Below are 22,888 nucleotides of genomic sequence, written 5' to 3'. Positions count from 1 at the left end.
CTCTCTAAAAATGGTTGAGAGTGTTTTGGTTGGTGAGAATTTGATCCAAACTGATCAAAGGATCAGTTTTGATGACCCTAAACCGACCCCAAGTGAAAAGACCAAAGTACCCTTCATTTAAAGCCTTTAAAAAGGCTGAAAATTGCTTCTGACCCATTCGGCGCGCCGCGCCACTATGTGGAGCGCCGCTCCACTCTGCAGGTCAGATTTCAGAAACTTGTTTTGGCCATAACTTTTTGTCCGTAGCTCCGTTTTCGATGAATCAAATATCGTTGGAAACGTAATAAGATTTTCTTTCCAATGGTAAGGCTTTGAAACATCAACACAAACTTTATTTGGGGTTGAAAAGATACGTACACACCTTGGTACTTCAGACCACGTCCCGTTTCCTTCGACGTTCGAGCAAGCGACACGTACATGCTTCGTACACTTCACACACGCATCGTGCACCATAAATACATTATGTACAATAAATATTTGGGTCTTACATTGCATATATAAAAACAGTTCAAAATTTTGAGACTCAAGATTTTAGACTTTGCTTATCGTGTCAGAATTATATAAAGATTAAGTTTAAATTTGGTCGGAAATTCCCGGGTCATCACACTTATGGCTATCTATTCCGTTGTAATCATCCCTTAGCGCCTTGCTAGGGATCGTTTTTGATTTAATATAAGATTCTTTGGCCGTTAAAAAAAAAGATCTTTCCATATAGCATCGCTTTGTTAGTATTGTTAGAGTTTGAAGTGTATTGCTATAAATTGTTTGACATCTTACTTAACTTCCTACTAACTTGATCCACTTGTTGTTTAACCACAAGTAATGAATTATACTGTCTTCGTATCTTACCTTAAAATGAACCTTTAGATTGCGAATTTTAGGTGTTCGAATTTTCATAAACGCGAGCCGAACGCTCCGCTTAAGGGTGTGTTTGGGTGACGAGCTTCTTGAAGCTTATGGGAGCTTATAGGAGCTTGAGCTTATGATTTTAATAAGCTCCAAATCATAAGCTTCGTTTGGTAGACCAAAAAAGTAGAGCTTATGAAAATCATAAGCTCTGGAAAAATAAGCTACTTTCAGTAGTTTATGAAAAAAAGTAGAGCTTATGAACTGAAAAATAAGCTCCAGCTAGTTTACCAAACACTTATAAAAAATAATAAGCTCCAGCTACCAGCTTAAAAAATAAGCTCCAGTTCCAGCTCCATCTCATAAGCTCCAGCTCCAGCTACAAGCTCCAGCTCCAGCTACTTTCATCCAAACATAACCAAAGTTTTACTTTCTTCTTCGGTCCATGATTGTTACGAACACTTAACTTTGTTGCCTTTGCTTTTGGGGTCACTTTGGGTTTGTGGTTGAGTTTCATCAACCTCTTCTTTATCATTTTTTCGGGTTGAGATGAACGATATGACACTTGATAATTGAGTTAATTTTTTGATAAGTCGGGCTCGAATAGAATGGAAGTTGTTGTTGTCTTTGGTTCAACACAATCAAATATATCTAAGGGTTAGGCTGCTCCCAACAGCTCGTCCAGGAGCTAGCCCAGGAGTCCGCCCAGCAAGAAGCTGATGGTACGAATCCGCCCACCACCCCGCCCAGCCCTTCGCCCAGCTCCCTCGTCTCTCCGTTCGTCTATTTTAATCACATTTCAGGACGTACATGGTTGAATTTTGTAGTACTTTTTGCTAGTGGTCTTGTACAATTGATTAATTAATTAATATAGTAGGTGAGGAAGGAGTGTTACTGTTGGGAGTGTTTAGTCCTGGGTTTAGTCCTGAGAAGGAAGTGAGATGGAGTGCTGATGTGGCGCTGAATGATTGGTTAGTTCTGGAAAAAACTCCGTCACCATTGGGACCTCTCTTAGAGACCCTCTAATATGGGATAAAATCACACGTACGCCTAAGTATTAATTTTTTGGCTTAAGTTAAAATTGTGTGTTCGTATGATAACCACAAAACAAATACTCCGTATTTGCAAAAAAGGCCGGAAACCCGACCCGACCCTACCCGATTTAAGCAAAACTCTCAAAACCTAAGGCGGTGCCCAAAAACCGCCTCATCAATCCTGCCTTCATACTTATATACACCTCCGTATGTGTCCCTTTAGACTCGCTATATTCACTCTTGAAATTCATCATCGAAATCGAATATCGCTCTTCAACAAAACTTCATATCCAAATACTGGTACGTATCTGTGTTTCTATATTATATTATTATTGTTATGATTATATATATTTTATCAAGTGTTCTATTACCAGATTCAACTAAACCCTAGTTTTTATTTACCGTCGTTTTCTAGGGTTTCGTTTGTTCAACGGAATCAATACATTGTCTCTACAGATGTTAGTTGATTTCTAGGGTTTACCGTAACACTTTAAGGTCTTATCTCAACTTTTGCTTCATACTGATCGATTATAGATTTATAGGGTTTATTAATCTGTGGTGCATATTTACTACTCCGTATTTGCTATATGTATATAAATGCACACATAGTTTTATTGTAATTGGTTGACTGATTTTTGATTTTCGTGATTTTAGGGACTATTGAGTTGGAAGGGGTTTGATTAGAGATGGCGAATTTGGGCGGTGGTGCCGAGGCACATGCTCGATTTAAGCAGTATGAGTACAGAGCTAATTCGAGTCTTGTGTTGACTACTGATTCTAGGCCTCGAGATACACACGAGCCAACTGGCGAACCTGAGTCTTTGTATGGAAGGATTGATCCTAAAACTTTTGGTGACCGTGCTTATAGAGGTAGACCAGCTGAGTTGGATGATAAATTGACGAAATCGAAGAAAAAGAAAGAGCGCGATCCATCGCTTGCTAATCCTGAAGCTGGTAATAATAGACACAGTAAAAGGCGGCGGTTGCAAGATGAGAGTGTGCTTACTTCGACAGAAGAAGGGGTTTACCAGCCGAAAACGAAAGAAACTCGGGCTGCTTATGAGGCTATGCTTAGTGTGATACAGCAGCAGTTGGGTGGTCAACCTTTGAATATTGTTAGTGGTGCTGCAGATGAGATTTTGGCTGTGCTTAAGAATGATACGTTGAAGAATCCTGAAAAGAAGAAGGATATTGAGAAGCTGTTGAACCCGATTCCGAATCAAGTGTTTGATCAGTTGGTTTCTATTGGGAGGCTTATAACAGATTTTCAAGATGCTAGTGGTGATGGAACTGGGTCTAATGCTGCAAGGGGTGAAGACACTCTTGATGATGATGTTGGTGTAGCTGTTGAGTTTGAAGAGAATGAAGAAGATGATGATGAGAGTGATCTTGATATTGTGCAGGAAGATGATGAGGAAGATGAAGATGATGGTTTGGATAGAGATAGGAATAATGGTATGCAGATGGGTGGGGGTATGGATGATGATGAATCACAAGAAGCTAGTGAGGGTATGACACTTAATGTACAAGATATTGATGCTTATTGGCTTCAGAGGAAGATTTCACATGCGTATGATCAGCAGATTGATCCACAACAGAGCCAGAAACTTGCTGAAGAGGTTTTAAAGATTCTTGAAGAAGGTGATGATCGTGAAGTTGAGAATAATCTGCTTGTGCATCTCCAGTTTGAACAGTTCAGTCTTGTTAAGTACCTTTTAAGGAACCGTTTAAAGATTGTGTGGTGTACCCGTTTAGCAAGAGCTGAAGATCAAGAACAGAGGAAACAGATTGAAGAACAGATGATGGAACTTGGGCCCGATTTGGTTGCAATATTGGAGCAGTTGCATGCCACGCGTGCGACAGCAAAAGAGAGACAGAAGAATTTGGAGAAGAGTATTAGAGAAGAAGCAAGACGTTTGAAGGATGGTGGGTCCGGGGACCATGGTCAAAGAGATGTTGTTGACCGTGATGCTGAAAACGGTTGGTTAAAGGGTCAAAGACAGTTACTTGATCTCGAGAGCATTTCGTTTCACCAAGGTGGTCTTTTAATGGCGAATAAAAAGTGTGAGCTTCCTGTTGGTTCTTATAGGAACCACAGCAAAGGATATGAAGAAGTTCATGTGCCGGCTTTGAAGGCGAAACCGTTTGCTGAGGACGAAAAGTTGGTTAAGATTTCTGCTATGCCGAAGTGGGCCCAACCGGCGTTTGAAGGGATGACACAGTTAAACAGGGTTCAAAGTAAAGTTTATGAAACTGCTCTTTTTAAAGCAGACAATCTTTTACTGTGTGCTCCCACTGGTGCAGGAAAGACCAATGTTGCAATGCTCACCATTCTTCAACAGATTGGTTTGCATATGAATGAAGATGGTTCGTTTAATCATAGTGACTACAAGATAGTTTATGTTGCACCAATGAAGGCCCTTGTTGCTGAAGTGGTTGGTAACCTGTCGAATCGTTTAAAGCATTATGGTGTTACTGTAATGGAGCTGAGTGGAGATCAATCTTTGACCCGTCAACAGATTGAGGAAACGCAAATTATAGTCACCACACCCGAAAAGTGGGATATCATTACTAGAAAGTCGGGCGATCGTACTTATACTCAACTTGTGAAGCTTCTAATTATTGATGAAGTTCATCTTCTTCATGATAACAGAGGGCCTGTACTTGAAAGTATTGTGGCAAGAACCGTTAGGCAAATCGAGACCACAAAGGAACATATTCGATTGGTTGGATTATCTGCTACTCTTCCAAACTATGAAGATGTAGCTTTATTCATGCGGGTCGATGTTAATAAAGGTCTCTTCCATTTTGATAATAGTTACAGACCTTGCCCTCTTGCTCAGCAATATATTGGAATCACAGTGAAAAAGCCATTGCAGAGATTTCAATTGATGAATGATATATGTTATGAAAAGGTGTTAAGCGTAGCTGGAAAACATCAGGTGCTTATATTCGTTCATTCGAGGAAGGAAACAACGAAAACTGCTCGTGCAATTAGGGACACGGCTCTTGCAAATGACACTTTGGGGATTTTCTTGAAAGATGATAGTGCAAGCCGTGAAATTCTTCAAGAACATACCGAGCTTGTGAAAAGCAATGATCTTAAGGATCTATTGCCATACGGGCTTGCGATTCATAACGCTGGGATGACTAGGCCTGATAGGCAACTTGTTGAGGAATTATTTGCTGATGGACACATTCAAGTACTGGTTTCGACTGCTACACTTGCATGGGGTGTAAACTTACCTGCACACACTGTGATTATCAAAGGGACCCAGATTTATAATCCTGAAAAAGGTGCATGGACTGAACTTAGTCCTTTGGATGTTATGCAGATGTTGGGTCGTGCAGGTAGGCCCCAGTTTGATACTTATGGTGAAGGGATTATTATAACTGGACACAGTGAGCTACAATACTACCTTTCATTGATGAATCAGCAACTTCCAATTGAAAGTCAGTTTGTGTCCAAATTGGCTGATCAATTGAATGCAGAGATAGTCCTTGGAACTGTTCAAAATGCAAAAGAAGCCCTCCAATGGCTTGGATACACTTATTTGTACATTCGTATGATTCGTAACCGTCCACTTTATGGTTTACCGGCTGATGCTTTGGTCAGAGATCCTTTGCTCGAAGAAAGAAGAGCCGATTTGGTAAGTTTCTGACTTATTCTTTAAATACTTGGTTTTTGTTTTTAATCAACTACTGATATTTGATTTCTTCAATTCGTTATTAGGTGTAAGAAATAAAAAAATTGTCTTTGGGTTCAAAAAGTTTCCATCTTTTTATTACAAAGATTGTAACTTTGTTGTAGAATGAGAGACTAATGTTCATTTCTTTACTTTGCAGATCCATTCTGCTGCTACAATACTGGACAAAAACAACTTGGTGAAGTATGATAGAAAAAGTGGTTACTTTCAGGTCACAGATTTGGGTCGAATTGCAAGTTACTATTACATAACCCATGGTACAATTGCCACTTACAATGAGCATTTGAAGCCAACTATGAGTGATATTGAGCTCTGCCGCCTGTTCTCACTCAGCGAGGAGTTCAAGTATGTAACAGTAAGACAAGATGAGAAGATGGAACTTGTAAAGCTTTTGGAGCGGGTCCCAATTCCCATTAAGGAAAACTTGGAAGAGCCAAGTGCGAAGATTAATGTCTTACTTCAAGCTTATATCTCTCAGCTAAAACTTGAAGGACTTTCTTTGACTTCTGATATGGTGTTCATAACTCAGGTTTGTTTGGTCTTCTAAACATTTGTTAGTTTTTTTTTTTTCATTTATACAGTGTTGCAAAAAAGGGGTAAAAAACAGTTTAAACAACATTTAACAACAGTAAAAACTGTAAAAATATGGTCTAACAACGGTCAAAAACCTAAAAGTGGCCAACTTTATATCAAAATAAAGCTACTTCGAAATATTATGTGCAAGGTATTTTTTTTGCCTTTAGTTTGAAATATTTGTAATATTATTTTTTGAAATGTTCATTTTGATATATGCAATTAGTATTTACATTTGCAGGATACAGTTTTTTAATCAAACTTGGTTTTTTGTTTTTTCTTGCAGAGTGCGGGGCGTCTTATGCGTGCTCTATTTGAGATCGTGTTGAAAAGAGGGTGGGCCCAGTTGGCAGAGAAGGCTTTAAACTTGTGCAAAATGATAAACAAGAGGATTTGGAGTGTCCAAACTCCTCTAAGACAATTTCACGGGATTAAAAACGAAATCTTGATGAAACTTGAGAAAAAAGATTTAGCATGGGAAAGGTATTATGATCTGTCATCACAAGAACTAGGAGAGCTTGTTCGTGCTCCTAAGTTAGGTAAAAACCTTTACAGGTGCATTCACAATTTCCCAAAACTAAATTTAGCCGCACATGTTCAACCAATCACACGTACTATCTTAAGGGTTGAACTCACAATCACTCCAGATTTTCAATGGGAAGATAGAATTCATGGCTATGTTGAACCCTTTTGGGTGATTGTAGAAGATAATGATGGAGAATATATACTTCATAACGAGTACTTTCTGCTGAAAAAACAGTACATTGATGAGGACCACACTTTAAGTTTCACTGTCCCAATTTATGAACCTTTACCTCCTCAATACTTTATCAAAGTTGTATCTGATAGATGGCTCGGGTCATTATCGGTTTTACCCGTTTCATTTCGTCACTTGATCTTACCCGAAAAATACCCACCACCAACTGAATTACTCGATTTGCAGCCTTTACCCGTTACTGCTTTAAGAAACCCGTTATACGAAGCACTTTATCAAGAATTCAAGCACTTTAACCCCGTTCAAACACAAGTTTTCACAGTGTTGTACAACACTGATGACAATGTTTTAGTTGCTGCACCAACGGGTAGTGGGAAAACAATATGTGCTGAATTTGCAATTTTAAGGAACCATCAAAAAACACCCGATAGTGTCATGCGGGCCGTGTACATTGCTCCCGTCGAGGCACTTGCTAAAGAGAGATATAATGAATGGAAAAAGAAATTTGGAGATGGGCTCGGGTTAAAAGTTTGTGAGTTGACTGGTGAAACTGCAACTGATTTGAAATTACTTGAAAAAGGGCAGGTGATAATTAGTACTCCCGATAGGTGGGACGCGTTATCTCGTCGTTGGAAACAGCGTAAGCATGTTCAGCAAGTAAGTCTTTTTATTGTTGATGAGTTGCATTTGATTGGCGGTCAAGGTGGGCCCGTATTGGAGGTTATTGTTTCTAGAATGAGATACATTGCTAGTCAGGGTCATAATATCAGAATTGTAGCTTTGTCAACTTCACTTGCAAATGCTAAAGATTTAGGCGAGTGGATTGGTGCCACGTCACACGGTCTTTTCAATTTCCCACCAGGTGTTCGTCCGGTCCCACTTGAAATCCATATTCAAGGTATAGACATAGCTAATTTTGAAGCCCGAATGCAAGCAATGAGCAAACCGACTTACACTGCTATTGTACAGCATGCTAAAAATAGAAAGCCTGCAATTGTGTATGTTCCTACAAGGAAACACGCCCGTTTGACAGCTGTCGATCTGATGACATACTCGAGTGCTGAAATCACCCGTGCGGAAAACGGAGAAAGTCAACCTTTGTTCTTACTTCAATCTGAAAACGAGTTGGGCCCATTTATTGATAGAATTCGTGAACCCATGTTGAAGGAGACTCTTAAATATGGTGTCGGGTACCTACACGAGGGTTTGACTATTACTGACCAAGATATAGTCAAGACCCTTTTTGAAACCGGGTGCATTCAAGTATGTGTAATGAGTGGTACAATGTGTTGGGGCGTTTCACTTCGTGCACATTTGGTGGTGGTTATGGGAACCCAGTATTATGATGGTCGGGAAAACGCGCACACCGATTATCCCGTTACCGATCTTCTTCAAATGATGGGGTCCGCAAGTCGCCCACTTGTTGATAATTCTGGCAAATGCGTTATCTTTTGTCACGCCCCGCGTAAAGAGTATTACAAAAAGTTCTTATTTGAAGCTTTCCCAGTTGAAAGCCATTTGCATCATCACTTGCATGATAATCTGAACGCCGAGATCGTTGTTGAGGTAATCGCGAATAAACAAGATGCGGTTGACTATTTGACTTGGACATTTATGTACAGGAGGCTAACACAAAACCCTAATTACTACAATCTTCAAGGTGTTAGTCAAAGGCATTTATCAGACCATTTATCAGAGCTTGTTGAGAACACATTAGGTGATTTGGAATCGAGTAAATGTGTTTCAATTGAAGAAGATTTTGATCTTTCACCTCTCAATCTTGGTATGATTGCTTCGTATTATTACATCAGCTACACAACAATCGAACGATTTAGCTCTTCGATTACTAGCAAGACTAAATTAAAGGGTCTTTTGGAGATTTTAGCTTCAGCATCCGAGTATGAACTGTTACCTGTACGTCCTGGTGAAGAAGATTTGATAAGGAAATTGATCAATCATCAAAGATTCTCGTTCGAAAACCCGAAATACGCGGACCCACATGTGAAAGCCAATGCTTTACTTCAAGCCCACTTTTCTAGGCAAACGGTAGGTGGTAATCTTGGTTCAGACCAGCAAGAAGTTATTTTAAACGCTAGTCGGTTGCTGCAAGCTATGGTTGATGTTATTTCAAGCAACGGTTGGCTAAGTTTAGCACTTTTAGCCATGGAAGTTAGCCAAATGGTTACACAAGGTATGTGGGAACGGGATTCGGTTCTTTTACAACTGCCTCATTTTAACAAAGAAGTGGCTAAACGATGCATAGAAAATCCCGGAAGGAGTATCGAAACCGTGTTCGATTTGGTTGAAATGGAGGACGATGAGAGACGGGATTTGTTACAGATGTCTGATTCTCAGTTAATGGATATTGCAAAGTTTTGTAACCGTTTTCCTAATATTGATTTGACGTATGATGTGTTGGATAGTGATAATGTGAGGGCCGGGGAGGATATTACTTTGGTGGTGACACTTGAAAGGGATCTTGAAGGTAGGACTGAAGTGGGGCCCGTTGATGCACCGAGGTATCCGAAAGCGAAAGAAGAGGGATGGTGGTTAGTTGTTGGTGATACTAAAAGTAATCAGTTGCTTGCGATTAAGAGGGTTTCGTTGCAGAGGAAGTCAAAGGTCAAACTTGATAATATTACGGCGCCAAGTGAACCGGGGAAGAAGAGTTTTACTCTTTATTTTATGTGCGATTCGTACATGGGATGTGATCAGGAGTATAGTTTTACTGTTGATGTTAAACCGGCGTCCCCTGATGATGACAGCGGACGAGAATAATTTGTAAGGCAACTTTTTATACTGTTTTTTTTTTCTTCTAGTAACTTTAGTAGTAACTGAATTGCTGATTGTTATCATCTTTTAAATTTGCAGCATTTGGTTTTGAGTTTTGACATTGGCTGTTGGGGTTCGATGAGATACAATTGAATGAGGTATTTTTGTCTTCTTTTTGGTAGTGATGTGATTAAATGTAGTTTTTCTTGGAACTTAATAGATAGATAACCTTCATTATGACTTTATGCTAAATGTCATTGTTTCAATCAAATGCTTCGCGTTCTATGTTTGGGTGTTCCAAAATATGCTACCGTGAGATTTAAATTAAATTGTACCTACATATCCATTTATTTTAGAAAATATTCGTTATATTTATGATAAACAGTTTGACTGTTTAATGTAAGAGGCGTTATAGAGTTTTGATCACTAGTCTTCTAATATGTAGACATTAAAATTCAGAATCAAGTGACTAGGCTTTTGCGCTCATTTGAATTTTGGACTCAAAAGAATCTTTTTTTTTTTTTTGTTATTGACTTGAGTTACTCCATTTTTAGGTGTGTGGATCCATTCCCTCTATTTTGTGAAACTGGACTATGGATGCTGAACGTGCAGACTGCTTTTGATTTGATCTGGTTCCGATAATGTAGTTTCGATGCATGCCTTTTACCAGCTGTTCTTGTTTCAAGTATTTGACTTTGTTCGTAGTGTTGTAACACTGTAACAGAACCTTATCTTAGTTCCGATATGCATCTCTCCATAAGACATAATTTTGTTGGATAATATTTCAAGGTATTCTCTCTTTCAGTTTTATACTGCGTGTGGCAGTAAACCGAGCAGCTAAAACATAACTTGCCATCTTTTGTACGTTTAAATTTGTACCAAATGGTTTGTGTCACAAGTTATCTTAGTAATTGGTTGCTTTATGGTTAATTTGTACCAAATGGTTTGTGTCACAAGTTATCTTAGTAATTGGTTGCTTTATGGTTGGAGCCTTTATTTTTGCTACGAACGTATTCGTTAGCATTCTTTCCGTAGCCAAGTTTTGTCACTGAGCTGAGCAGGACGACGTCTTCTAAAAAAGATTTTCACTTAGATTATCATATATTGAATATCTGCAACATTGAAAGCAAAAAAACATGGACAATTTATGTAAAATGTTTCTTTTATTACAGATGGATCATTTGTTTGCGAAATACAGACTAATACGATATGATACCCCAATGTAATTTACAATATGCATATAGTGTGACTTGAAGTATAAATATATGCGCGTTGCACGGTAGTTATACAAATTGGTATTTAATAATGTTAGTATTAATATTTTATCAAATGTATAATACAATTACAATAAAAAAAAATATTTATTACTAATAATATTTGTATCAAAATCATTAATATTGAATACTAATGTAAGCCCGTACATTGCTCGACAGTTGTATAAATTAATATTCGATTAAGTTAGTATTGATATTTATCAAATTTACAACAATTATAATGAAATAAACCATTTATTACAAATAACATTTGTATCGAAAACATTAATATTTAATACCCCGTGTAAATTAGGAGCCCGTTAATGTTGTTTATTTAAAAATCTAAACATAGTAGCCTTTAATTATAAAAATATTAAATTTAATGAATAATAATTAAAACTTGAAGTCGTATGATATTAATATTAATGGATAAGATATTAATCCTTATTATATTTAAATTATGATTGTATACGTAATTAAATAAATTAATTAGAAAAATTATATATCTTTAAACAGTTTTATTATTATTTATAATTAAAAATTAAAAATATAAACATAGAATTAAATATGGGAATGAAGTTTCACGGATATGCATTTTAGTAAAATTCGGTTAACATAAATTAAGAATCGTATATTACACTATTAAGAGTCGTACAATTCATAATATAACATAAATTAAGAATCGTATGATATTACAATATTAGCCATATTAATCATTTTAAGGAGTTATTATTAATTTATTCAGTTTAATTAAGGAAACGTAAGATTATTTAATTCAGTTTAATTGGGATATTGACACGTGTACAATATTAATTCAGACTAATTGAGAAATTGACACGTAGGATTATTGGCACGTGCTTTATAATAAGGGATAGATGTTTTATGAACGTTCAGTGTTACCTTATACTAATAACATTTAGAGTGTTACCTTATTGTTCAGTGTGTTACCTTATTGATTTGACCATTAGAAGTTGTGATGTGGTCCAGCGGTTGGTGGTCTGCCTCCTATAGGGGAGGTCAGGAGTTCGACCTCCGTTGGCTACATGCTAAAATACAATTTCATCCCTGCCATGAAGTATCCACCCATGACACCTTTCCCATATCGTTCGGGGAGGTAAATGGGAGGGGTTTTACTTGACCGTGCCCTTGGATCGGTTTTAAGGTTTCCTCCCGGGCAGCGATGGGGGCGAGGTTATTATCGTTGCATCGGCATAGTCGAAACAGGAGATGATCGCAACGGGCGGTTTAGTCCCCCTCAGGTGATCCCAATCGCCGTTAAAAAAAAAAAAAAAAAAAAACATAATTTGACCAATTAAAAAAAAAAAAAAGAGGAAAAAGAATTAGTGATCTGTAAAATTATTAGGCGGTATTCAGTTAATTTCCAAGAAATAGCACGACCGGAAAGTTTTATACTTATGAAACATTAAAGAAACCTACAAAACAAAAAATGAGCATCTTAAAGTACTTCCATATGTATTGAAAAGTATATATATATTTTTTTTGAAAAGCAAGATATATATTATACTCACAAAACTTAGTACGGTACAGAGATCGAATATGGTATAAAGAGAACCATATTCAACGAGATACACATATTTGAGTTTGTGAGACTATCAAACCCAATCGCGAATACAAAAAGACTATAGACGAATTACAAGATATTTAGATACACACAAGGGTTACTTAGCCAAGTCAACCAATTGAGTTTCCTTCCGTGTAATCGGTTCGAAATTCACTCGAAGGATTTTACTTGGATCTCATTTAAAACAATCGGAGTGCTCCAACTTTTATCCCGAAAAACCTTGTTGTTTCTATTCTTCCACATATAATATGAACACACACATTCCGTTGATTGCCAAATTAATTTCCCGAAAGTAGATGTTTGGGTCGGGGTATTCCCTCGAAGAATCTCATGAAGACTAAGATTCGAGAAACTACCAAAACCCCACCATCTAAAGACTCGTTCCCAAAGTTCCATTGAATGCTTGCAAAAGAGAAAGGAGTGGTCCACCGTTTCGATGTCGTCGTTGCATAATGGGCAAAGAACACTATGAAGGTCAATGCCCCGCTTATCAAGCTCGTACCTAACCGGTAGCCGTTTTTTGATTGCTCGCCAAACGAATACCTCCAATTTCTTAGGTACAAGATTGTTTCGGATTGTAGCCTCCTGTTGACCATTTGATGTAGTTGAATTTTCCTCAATAATATTCGTTAATGCTTTTACATTGAAATTGCCCGAATTCGATAGTGACCATGTCCAACAATCTCGTTTGCTGTTATCGAGATGTACATGTGAAAGTAGTACCAGCAGTTGGTTGTATTCCGACTCTGTTCGTCCGATAGGATTGCGGATCCAGTTCCAGCCAAAGGAAGTACCCGAATCGCTGCTCCACATTCTGTCTCGCACCGAACATAATTTTGATCCCTCCAGTTTGTACAATATCCGAAATTTGTCTCGTAACTTGAAAGCTCCGGCCCATTGCTCGTCCCAAAATAAAGTGTTTGAACCGTCCGCAATAGCCTTGACAAAAGAATTCTTGAAATTCACGTTCATATCCTCGATTGATGTTCCTGCTAAAATAATATTACGCCAAGTACTTGAAGTCAAGGAATGAGTTGAGTCATTCCTTAACCCCAAGCCACCACAAGGACCATGAATACTTCGGATAATTTTTACCCAAAGTGAGTTGGTTTCGGTTTTGAACCTCCACCACCATTTCCCCAATAAAGCAAGATTTTTATTTTTTAAAGACCCAAAATTTAACCCCCCCTGTAGTGACCCGAACTTTTCCATGTTTATATATATTAATTGAGATTGATATTTACATGATTAAATGTTTTCAACATGTTAAGCAATCAAACTTGTTAAGACTTGATTAATTGAAATATGTTTCATATAGACAATTGACCACCCAAGTTGACCGGCGATTCACGAACGTTAAAACTTGTAAAAACGACATGACGATATATATATGGGTATACATATGGTTAACATGAGATTATGATAAGTAAGTATCTCCATAAGTATATTAACAATGAGTTATATACATATAAACAAGACTACTAACTTAAGGATTTCGAAACGAGACATATATGTAACGATTATCGTTGTAACGACATTTAAATGTATATATATCATATTAAGATATATTAATATATCATAATATCATGATAATATAATAATTTAACATCTCATTAGATATAATAAATAATGGGTTAACAACATTAATTGAGATCGTTAACTTAAAGGTTTCAAAACAACACTTACATGTAACGACTAACGATGACTTAACGACTCAGTTAAAATGTATATACATGTAGTGTATTTAGATGTATTAAAATACTTTTGGAAGACTTCAAGACATATATCAAAACACTCATACTTAACGAAAATGGTTACAGTTACTTTTCCATTCTTTTCTTTCATCAAGAATTCTAGTCGTATTCTTACCCGTATTATACACAGCTTCAAAACGTACTTACTATGAGTATATACCAATAGGAACTAGCATGGGATTCCACTCTTGATTATGTCATGTATGACTAATCAATTTTAACTTCTACCATGAGCTAGTCAACTAACTAGAACTCCTTTTAACCCCACTCACCACTCACCAATTACCACTCATCATTCACTCCATTTCACTTCCAATTCTCTTTCTAATTCTCTCTCAACACACACACACACACTATTATGAACGTATTTTTCCAGTAGTTAATCATCATCTTCATCAAAAATCACTTCAAGAATCAAGTTATAATCATCATAGGAAGAACAATTCAAAAATCCCTTCAAGTTTACTAATTTACTTCCAAGCTTTCTAATCCATTCCAAGTAATCATCTAAGATCAAGAAACCTTTGTTATATACAGTAGGTTATCTTTCTTATTCAAGGTAATATTCATATTCAAACTTTGATTCAATTTCTATAACTATAAACTATCTTAATTCGAGTAAAAATCTTACTTGAACTTGTTTTTGTGTCATGATCCTACTTCAAGAACTTTCAAGCCATCCAAGATCCTTTGAAGCTAGATCATTTCTTGTCACTTCCAGTAGGTTTACCTACTAAACTTGAGGTAGTAATGATGTTCATAACATCATTCGATTCATATATATAAAACTATCTTATTCGAAGGTTTAAACTCGTAATCACTAGAACATAGTTTAGTTAATTCTAAACTTGTTCGCAAACAAAAATTAATCCTTCTAACTTGACTTTTAAAATTAACTACACACATGTTCTATATCTATTTGATATGCTAACTTAATGATTTAAAACCTGGAAACACGAAAAACACCGTAAAACCGGATTTACGCCGTCGTAGTAACACCGCGGGCTGTTTTGGGTTAGTTAATTAAAAACTATGATAAACTTTGATTTAAAAGTTGTTATTCTGAGAAAATGATTTTTATTATGAACATGAAACTATATCCAAAAATTATGGTTAAACTCAAAGTGGAAGTATGTTTTCTAAAATGGTCATCTAGACGTCGTTCTTTCGACTGAAATGACTACCTTTAAAAAAACGACTTGTAACTTATTTTTCCGACTATAAACCTATACTTTTTCTGTTTAGATTCATAAAATAGAGTTCAATATGAAACCATAGCAATTTGATTCACTCAAAACGGATTTAAAATGAAGAAGTTATGGGTAAAACAAGATTGGATAATTTTTCTCATTTTAGCTACGTGAAAATTGGTAACAAATCTATTCCAACCATAACTTAATCAACTTGTATTGTATATTATGTAATCTTGAGATACCATAGACACGTATACAATGTTTCGACCTATCATGTCGACACATCTATATATATTTCGGAACAACCATAGACACTCTATATGTGAATGTTGGAGTTAGCTATACATGGTTGAGGTTGATTCCAAAATATATATAGTTTGAGTTGTGATCAATACTGAGATACGTATACACTGGGTCGTGGATTGATTCAAGATAATATTTATCGATTTATTTCTGTACATCTAACTGTGGACAACTAGTTGTAGGTTACTAACGAGGACAGCTGACTTAATAAACTTAAAACATCAAAATATATTAAAAGTGTTGTAAATATATTTTAAACATACTTTGATATATATGTATATATTGTTATAGGTTCGTGAATCAACCAGTGGCCAAGTCTTACTTCCCGACGAAGTAAAAATCTGTGAAAGTGAGTTATAGTCCCACTTTTAAAATCTAATATTTTTGGGATGAGAATACATGCAGGTTTTATAAATGATTTACAAAATAGACACAAGTACGTGAAACTACATTCTATGGTTGAATTATCGAAATCGAATATGCCCCTTTTTATTAAGTCTGGTAATCTAAGAATTAGGGAACAGACACCCTAATTGACGCGAATCCTAAAGATAGATCTATTGGGCCTAACAAACCCCATCCAAAGTACCGGATGCTTTAGTACTTCGAAATTTATATCATATCCGAAGGGTGTCCCGGAATGATGGGGATATTCTTTTATATATGCATCTTGTTAATGTCGGTTACCAGGTGTTCACCATATGAATGATTTTTATCTCTATGTATGGGATGTGTATTGAAATATGAAATCTTGTGGTCTATTGTTACGATTTGATACATATAGGTTAAACCTATAACTTACCAACATTTTTGTTGACGTTTAAAGCATGTTTATTCTCAGGTGAATACTAAGAGCTTCCGCTGTTGCATACTAAAATAAGGACAAGATTTGGAGTCCATGTTTGTATGATATTGTGTAAAAACTGCATTCAAGAAACTGATTTTGATGTAACATATTTGTATTGTAAACCATTATGTAATGGTCGTGTGTAAACAGGATATTTTAGATTATCATTATTTGATAATCTACGTAAAGCTTTTTAAACCTTTATTTATGAAATAAAGGTTATGGTTTGTTTTAAAAATGAATGCAGTCTTTGAAAAACGTCTCATATAGAGGTCAAAACCTCGCAACGAAATCAATTAATATGGAACGTTTTTAATCAATAAGAACGGGACATTTCAGTTGGTATCCGAGCGTGGGTCTTAGAGAACCAGAAAATTTGCATTAGTGTGTCTTATCGAGTTTGTTAGGATGCATTAGTGAGTCTGGACTTCGACCGTATTTTCTTTAAAAATGATTGCTTAACATTTTTGTTGGAAACTATATATTTTTAACATATGAATATTATGTGATATATTAATCTCTTAACGTGTTTGATATTATGTGATAGATGTCTACCTCTAGAACAAGTCCCATTGACTCACCTAATAATAATGAAGAGTCAAATATAAATTGGAATGATTCGTGGACTGATTCACAAGTTCTCGAAGAGGAACCGGAAGAAGAGTCGGAACCGGAAGAAGAATCGGAACCGGAAGAAGAATCGGAACCGGAAGAAGAAATAGAACCGGTGGGGGAAATAATAAAACGGTTAAGTAAAAGAGAATCCTCAACCAACCGACCAAAGTTAATTATGGTCAATGGTGTTTCCTCCAAGGAAGCAAAATATTGGGAGGATTACCAATTCTCCGATGAATCGGATTCCGACGAGAATTCCGATGATGTTATAGAAATTACCCCAACTGAATTTAAAAAGGCAAAAGAAAATAATAAGGGAAAGGGCATAAAAATAGAGAAATCTAATTCCAACCCCGATGAACTTTATATGTATCGTCAACCCCCGAAGTCCTTAAGTTGTAACAATGACCCGGGAACCTCTAAACCACCAGGTTTTTCTAAACCAATGTGGAAAACGACGGCTCGTATTAGGGGAACATCATATATCCCTAGAAACTTGGCAAAACGAACCAAAACCGAACAAGAAGAAACGAGCGAGTCGGAATAAGATAGTTGTATTCGTGTGGTGTAATATATGTAATATAGTGTGCTTATGCTTTATGATATATGTAAAAATTGCTTGTATTAATAAGTATTTTTTTATGAATCTAACTCTTATCTATTTTACAGTATAAAAACACAAAATGGATAGACAACCCAATATTTTAAGAGACCTACCCCGAGACATGATTGATGAAATCTTGTCTAGAGTCGGTCAGAATTCCTCGGCACAACTATTTAAGGCGAGATCAGTTTGTAAGACATTCGAAGAACGTTCCAAGAATGCCTTGGTTTATAAAAGGCTTTCGTTCGAAAGATGGGGGATATCACATTGGGAAATCCATAAGTTACGATGTGTTTACTTTGATGCATATATTGCGGGGAACCCAAATGCTATTTTACGCAACGGGTTAAGAAATTATTTTGACTCAGTATATCCGAATATAGGACTTCGTGATTTAGAAAAAGCGGCTAACATGCAACATAAAGAAGCATGTTATGCTTACGGGTTAGTAATGTTCGCTTTTCACCAATGTGAGAACAAGAACATCGGGCTACAACTATTCAACAAAACGTTCCCACAAGTGACGGAGTCGGTAATTGGGGTAAGAAATGAGGTTTTTAGGTTATTACGAGACTGTTGGTCATTACGTAACCCTCGTCCCTTTGACGACGTTACAACACGCTGTCTTATCAACGGCCATAACGGTTATGTTCCACAAGACCAAGGATGGGAAGTAGTCCTAGTAAAACCAGAATGCATGACTTGTTTCTGGACGTATGAATTACGTGTCTTTATTGCCTTTGCTGAACGACTTGTGTACCAGCTAGAATTATCTTCACAACTATCTTGTATCAAAGTTATTGTGTGCTATATTTCATGCTTTATGTAAAATAAGCGGTATTGTAAGTTTGTAAAATATTGTATAAAAGTTTGAACGCGAAATATTATTACAATCAGTTTTTCATATAGAATTGTAGTAGTTGAATTGTATATTAGCTACTAAGTATGAACTTAACGGGTAGGTACTACCCGAATTTAAACTTATAAAACGCTAATATGAAGAAAAAGCTTTTATAAATGAGTTCATATTATGCTACGAAATACTATTAACTACTCTTAATATTCTGTATGATTAACTTGTTCCATTTGACTATTTTGAAGGAAATGGCACCGACTACTCGACACACCGTGAATACGAATGAAGAGGAATTCCGTACTTTTCTAGCTTCAAACATAGCCGCAGTACAGGCTGCGCTACATACCAACAATAACCTTGGATCTGGCAGTACAGAAAATCGTGTAGGATGCACCTACAAAGAATTCACTGCCTGCAAACCTTTGGAATTTGATGGAACTGAAGGACCGATCGGATTGAAACGGTGGACCGAGAAGGTCGAATCGGTGTTTGCAATAAGTAAGTGTACTGAAGAGGACAAAGTGAAATACGCTACGCATACCTTCACAGGTTCTGCGTTAACATGGTGGAATACCTATCTAGAGCAAGTGGGACAAGATGATGCGTACGCACTACCGTGGTCAGCATTCAAACACTTGATGAACGAGAAGTACCGTCCCATAACTGAGGTCAATAAGCTCAAGACAGAACTTAGAGGGTTACGAACCCAAGGATTTGATATTACCACGTATGAAAGACGATTCACAGAATTGTGCCTATTGTGTCCGGGAGCATTCGAAGATGAGGAAGAGAAGATCGACGCGTTTGTGAAAGGATTACCGGAAAGAATCCAAGAAGATATAAGTTCACACGAGCCCGCCTCCATACAACAGGCATGTAGAATGGCTCACAAACTAGTGAACCCGATTGAAGAAAGAATTAAAGAACAGACTGCTGAAGAGGCCAATGTGAAGCAAGTCAAAAGAAAGTGGGAGGAAAACGGTGATAAGAATCACCAATACAACAACAACAGCAATTACAACAATAATCGCAACAATTATCCCAACAATCACAACATCAATCGCAACTACAACAAACGGCCCAACAACAACAACAACAACAACAACAACAGCAACTACAACAATCATACCAACAACAATAATAACCACAACAACAACAACAATAAGAAGCAGCTATGCCAAAGGTGTGAAAAGTATCACTCGGGGTTCTGCACCAAATTTTGCAACAAGTGTAAAAGAAATGGTCATAGCGCGGCGAAGTGTGAGGTCTACGGACCAGGGGTTAATAGAACGAAAGGAACAAATGGTGTCGGAACGAGTAATGGCAGAGCAAGTAGTGTCGGAGCAAGTTATGCCAATGTAGTTTGTTATAAATGTGGAAAACCGGGCCACATTATTAGAAATTGCCCGAACCAGGAGAACACGAATGGACAAGGCCGCGGAAGAGTTTTCAATATTAATGCGGCAGAGGCACAGGAAGACCCGGAGCTTGTTACGGGTACGTTTCTTATTGACAATAAATCTGCTTACGTTTTATTTGATTCGGGTGCGGATAGAAGCTATATGAGTAGAGATTTTTGTGCTAAATTAAGTTGTCCATTGACGCCTTTGAATAGTAAATTTTTAGTCGAATTAGCAAATGGTAAATTAATTTCAGCAGATAATATATGTCGGAATCGAGAAATTAAACTGGTTAGCGAAACATTTAAGATTGATTTGATACCAGTAGAGTTAGGGAGTTTTGATGTGATAATCGGTATGGACTGGTTGAAAGAAGTGAAAGCAGAGATCGTTTGTTACAAAAATGCAATTCGCATTATACGAGAAAAAGGAAAACCCTTAATGGTGTACGGAGAAAAGGGCAACACGAAGCTACATATTATTAGTAATTTGAAGGCACAAAAACTAATAAGAAAAGGTTGCTATGCTGTTCTAGCACACGTCGAGAAAGTACAAACTGAAGAAAAGAGCATCAATGATGTTCCCATTGCAAAAGAATTTCCCGATGTATTTCCGAAAGAATTACCGGGATTACCCCCACAGCGATCCGTTGAATTTCAAATAGATCTTGTACCAGGAGCTGCACCAATAGCTTGTGCTCCTTACAGACTCGCACCCAGCGAGATGAAAGAACTGCAAAGCCAATTACAAGAACTTTTAGAGCGTGGTTTCATTCGACCAAGCACATCACCGTGGGGAGCTCCTGTTTTGTTTGTCAAGAAGAAAGATGGTACATTCAGGTTGTGTATCGACTACCGAGAGTTGAACAAACTTACCATCAAGAACCGCTACCCACTACCGAGAATCGACGACTTATTTGATCAACTACAAGGCTCGTCTGTTTATTCAAAGATTGACTTACGTTCCGGGTATCATCAAATGCGGGTGAAAGAAGATGATATTCCAAAGACTGCTTTCAGAACACGTTACGGTCATTACGAGTTTATGGTCATGCCGTTTGGTTTAACTAATGCACCAGCTGTGTTCATGGACCTTATGAACCGAGTGTGTGGACCATACCTTGACAAGTTTGTCATTGTTTTCATTGATGACATACTTATTTACTCAAAGAATGACCAAGAACACGGTGAACATTTGAGAAAGGTGTTAGAAGTATTGAGGAAGGAAGAATTGTACGCTAAGTTTTCAAAGTGTGCATTTTGGTTGGAAGAAGTTCAATTCCTCGGTCACATAGTGAACAAAGAAGGTATTAAGGTGGATCCGGCAAAGATAGAAACTGTTGAAAAGTGGGAAACCCCGAAAACTCCGAAACACATACGCCAGTTTTTAGGACTAGCTGGTTACTACAGAAGGTTCATCCAAGACTTTTCCAGAATAGCAAAACCTTTGACTGCATTAACGCATAAAGGGAAGAAATTTGAATGGAATGATGAACAAGAGAAAGCGTTTCAGTTATTGAAGAAAAAGCTAACTACGGCACCTATATTGTCATTGCCTGAAGGAAATGATGATTTTGTGATTTATTGTGACGCATCAAAGCAAGGTCTCGGTTGTGTATTAATGCAACGAACGAAGGTGATTGCTTATGCGTCTAGACAATTGAAGATTCACGAACAAAATTATACGACGCATGATTTGGAATTAGGCGCGGTTGTTTTTGCATTAAAGACTTGGAGGCACTACTTATATGGGGTCAAAAGTATTATATATACCGACCACAAAAGTCTTCAACACATATTTAATCAGAAACAACTGAATATGAGGCAGCGTAGGTGGATTGAATTATTGAATGATTACGACTTTGAGATTCGTTACCACCCGGGGAAGGCAAATGTGGTAGCCGATGCCTTGAGCAGGAAGGACAGAGAACCCATTCGAGTAAAATCTATGAATATAATGATTCATAATAACCTTACTACTCAAATAAAGGAGGCGCAACAAGGAGTTTTAAAAGAGGGAAATTTAAAGGATGAAATACCCAAAGGATCGGAGAAACATCTTAATATTTGGGAAGACGGAACCCGGTATAGGGCTGAAAGGATTTGGGTACCAAAATTTGGAGATATGAGAGAAATGGTACTTAGAGAAGCTCATAAAACCAGATACTCAATACATCCTGGAACGGGGAAGATGTACAAGGATCTCGGGAAATATTTTTGGTGGCCGGGTATGAAATCCAATGTTGCTAAATATGTAGGAGAATGTTTGACGTGTTCTAAGGTCAAAGCTGAGCATCAGAAACCATCAGGTCTACTTTAACAACCCGAAATCCCGGAATGGAAATGGGAAAACATTACCATGGATTTCATCACTAAATTGCCAAGGACTGCAAGTGGTTTTGATACTATTTGGGTAATAGTTGATCGTCTCACCAAATCAGCACATTTCCTGCCAATAAGAGAAGATGACAAGATGGAGAAGTTAGCACGACTGTATTTGAAGGAAGTCGTCTCCAGACATGGAATACCAATCTCTATTATCTCTGATAGGGATGGCAGATTTATTTCAAGATTCTGGCAGACATTACAGCAAGCATTAGGAACTCGTCTAGACATGAGTACTGCCTATCATCCACAAACTGATGGGCAGAGCGAAAGGACGATACAAACGCTTGAAGACATGCTACGAGCATGTGTTATTGATTTCGGAAACAGTTGGGATCGACATCTACCATTAGCAGAATTTTCCTACAACAACAGCTACCATTCAAGCATTGAGATGGCGCCGTTTGAAGCACTTTATGGTAGAAAGTGCAGGTCTCCGATTTGTTGGAG

General features: G+C 37.2%; 2 protein-coding genes across 4 annotated transcripts in view; one reads left to right on the top strand and one right to left on the bottom strand.

Moving 5' to 3' along the window:
- The first annotated feature begins 2,072 nt into the window (after positions 1-2,072).
- LOC139847125 (DExH-box ATP-dependent RNA helicase DExH12-like) lies at positions 2,073-10,457 on the top strand. Of its 3 annotated transcripts, XM_071836734.1 has the most exons (7): positions 2,118-2,180; positions 2,296-2,375; positions 2,535-5,530; positions 5,727-6,116; positions 6,447-9,656; positions 9,747-9,805; positions 10,202-10,457. In XM_071836734.1, the coding sequence occupies exons 3-5, from the start codon at positions 2,567-2,569 to the stop codon at positions 9,651-9,653; spliced, it is 6,561 nt and encodes a 2,186-aa protein (XP_071692835.1). In that variant the 5' UTR covers positions 2,118-2,180; positions 2,296-2,375; positions 2,535-2,566; the 3' UTR covers positions 9,654-9,656; positions 9,747-9,805; positions 10,202-10,457. The 3 variants fall into 3 exon arrangements, with proteins under 3 accessions (XP_071692837.1, XP_071692836.1, XP_071692835.1); XM_071836736.1 differs by lacking the exon at positions 2,296-2,375 and having other exon boundaries at positions 2,073-2,180; XM_071836735.1 differs by lacking the exon at positions 2,296-2,375 and having other exon boundaries at positions 2,097-2,180; positions 2,546-5,530.
- Positions 10,458-12,313: 1,856 nt separating this feature from the next.
- The window catches only part of LOC139850180 (uncharacterized), a 39,996-nt gene continuing 29,421 nt past the window's right edge, over positions 12,314-22,888 (bottom strand). Inside the window, exons 6-7 of the mRNA XM_071839767.1 lie at positions 12,743-13,474; positions 12,314-12,333 (exon numbers count right to left, since the gene is read on the bottom strand). Of these exons, the coding sequence (XP_071695868.1) occupies positions 12,314-12,333; positions 12,743-13,474 (752 nt within the window). The remainder of the gene's footprint in view (positions 12,334-12,742; positions 13,475-22,888) is intronic.

This window comes from Rutidosis leptorrhynchoides, chromosome 5, assembly GCF_046630445.1.
Source record: "Rutidosis leptorrhynchoides isolate AG116_Rl617_1_P2 chromosome 5, CSIRO_AGI_Rlap_v1, whole genome shotgun sequence".
Classification (NCBI taxonomy): domain Eukaryota; kingdom Viridiplantae; phylum Streptophyta; class Magnoliopsida; order Asterales; family Asteraceae; genus Rutidosis; species Rutidosis leptorrhynchoides.
The sequence above is the reverse complement of the archived record's forward strand: the minus strand, read 5'-3'. Positions and strand labels throughout refer to the sequence as shown.

What these genes read in the sequence shown, in the direction of transcription:
- LOC139847125 (XM_071836736.1), top strand. Translation starts at nt 2,567, where the DNA reads ATGGCGAATTTGGGCGGTGGTGCCGAGGCACATGCTCGATTTAAGCAG. An exon ending in AAGAAAGAAGAGCCGATTTG is followed by an intron (nt 5,531 to 5,726) that starts GTAAGTTTCTGA and finishes TTTACTTTGCAG; the next exon opens with ATCCATTCTGCTGCTACAAT. An exon ending in ATATGGTGTTCATAACTCAG is followed by an intron (nt 6,117 to 6,446) that starts GTTTGTTTGGTC and finishes TTTTTCTTGCAG; the next exon opens with AGTGCGGGGCGTCTTATGCG.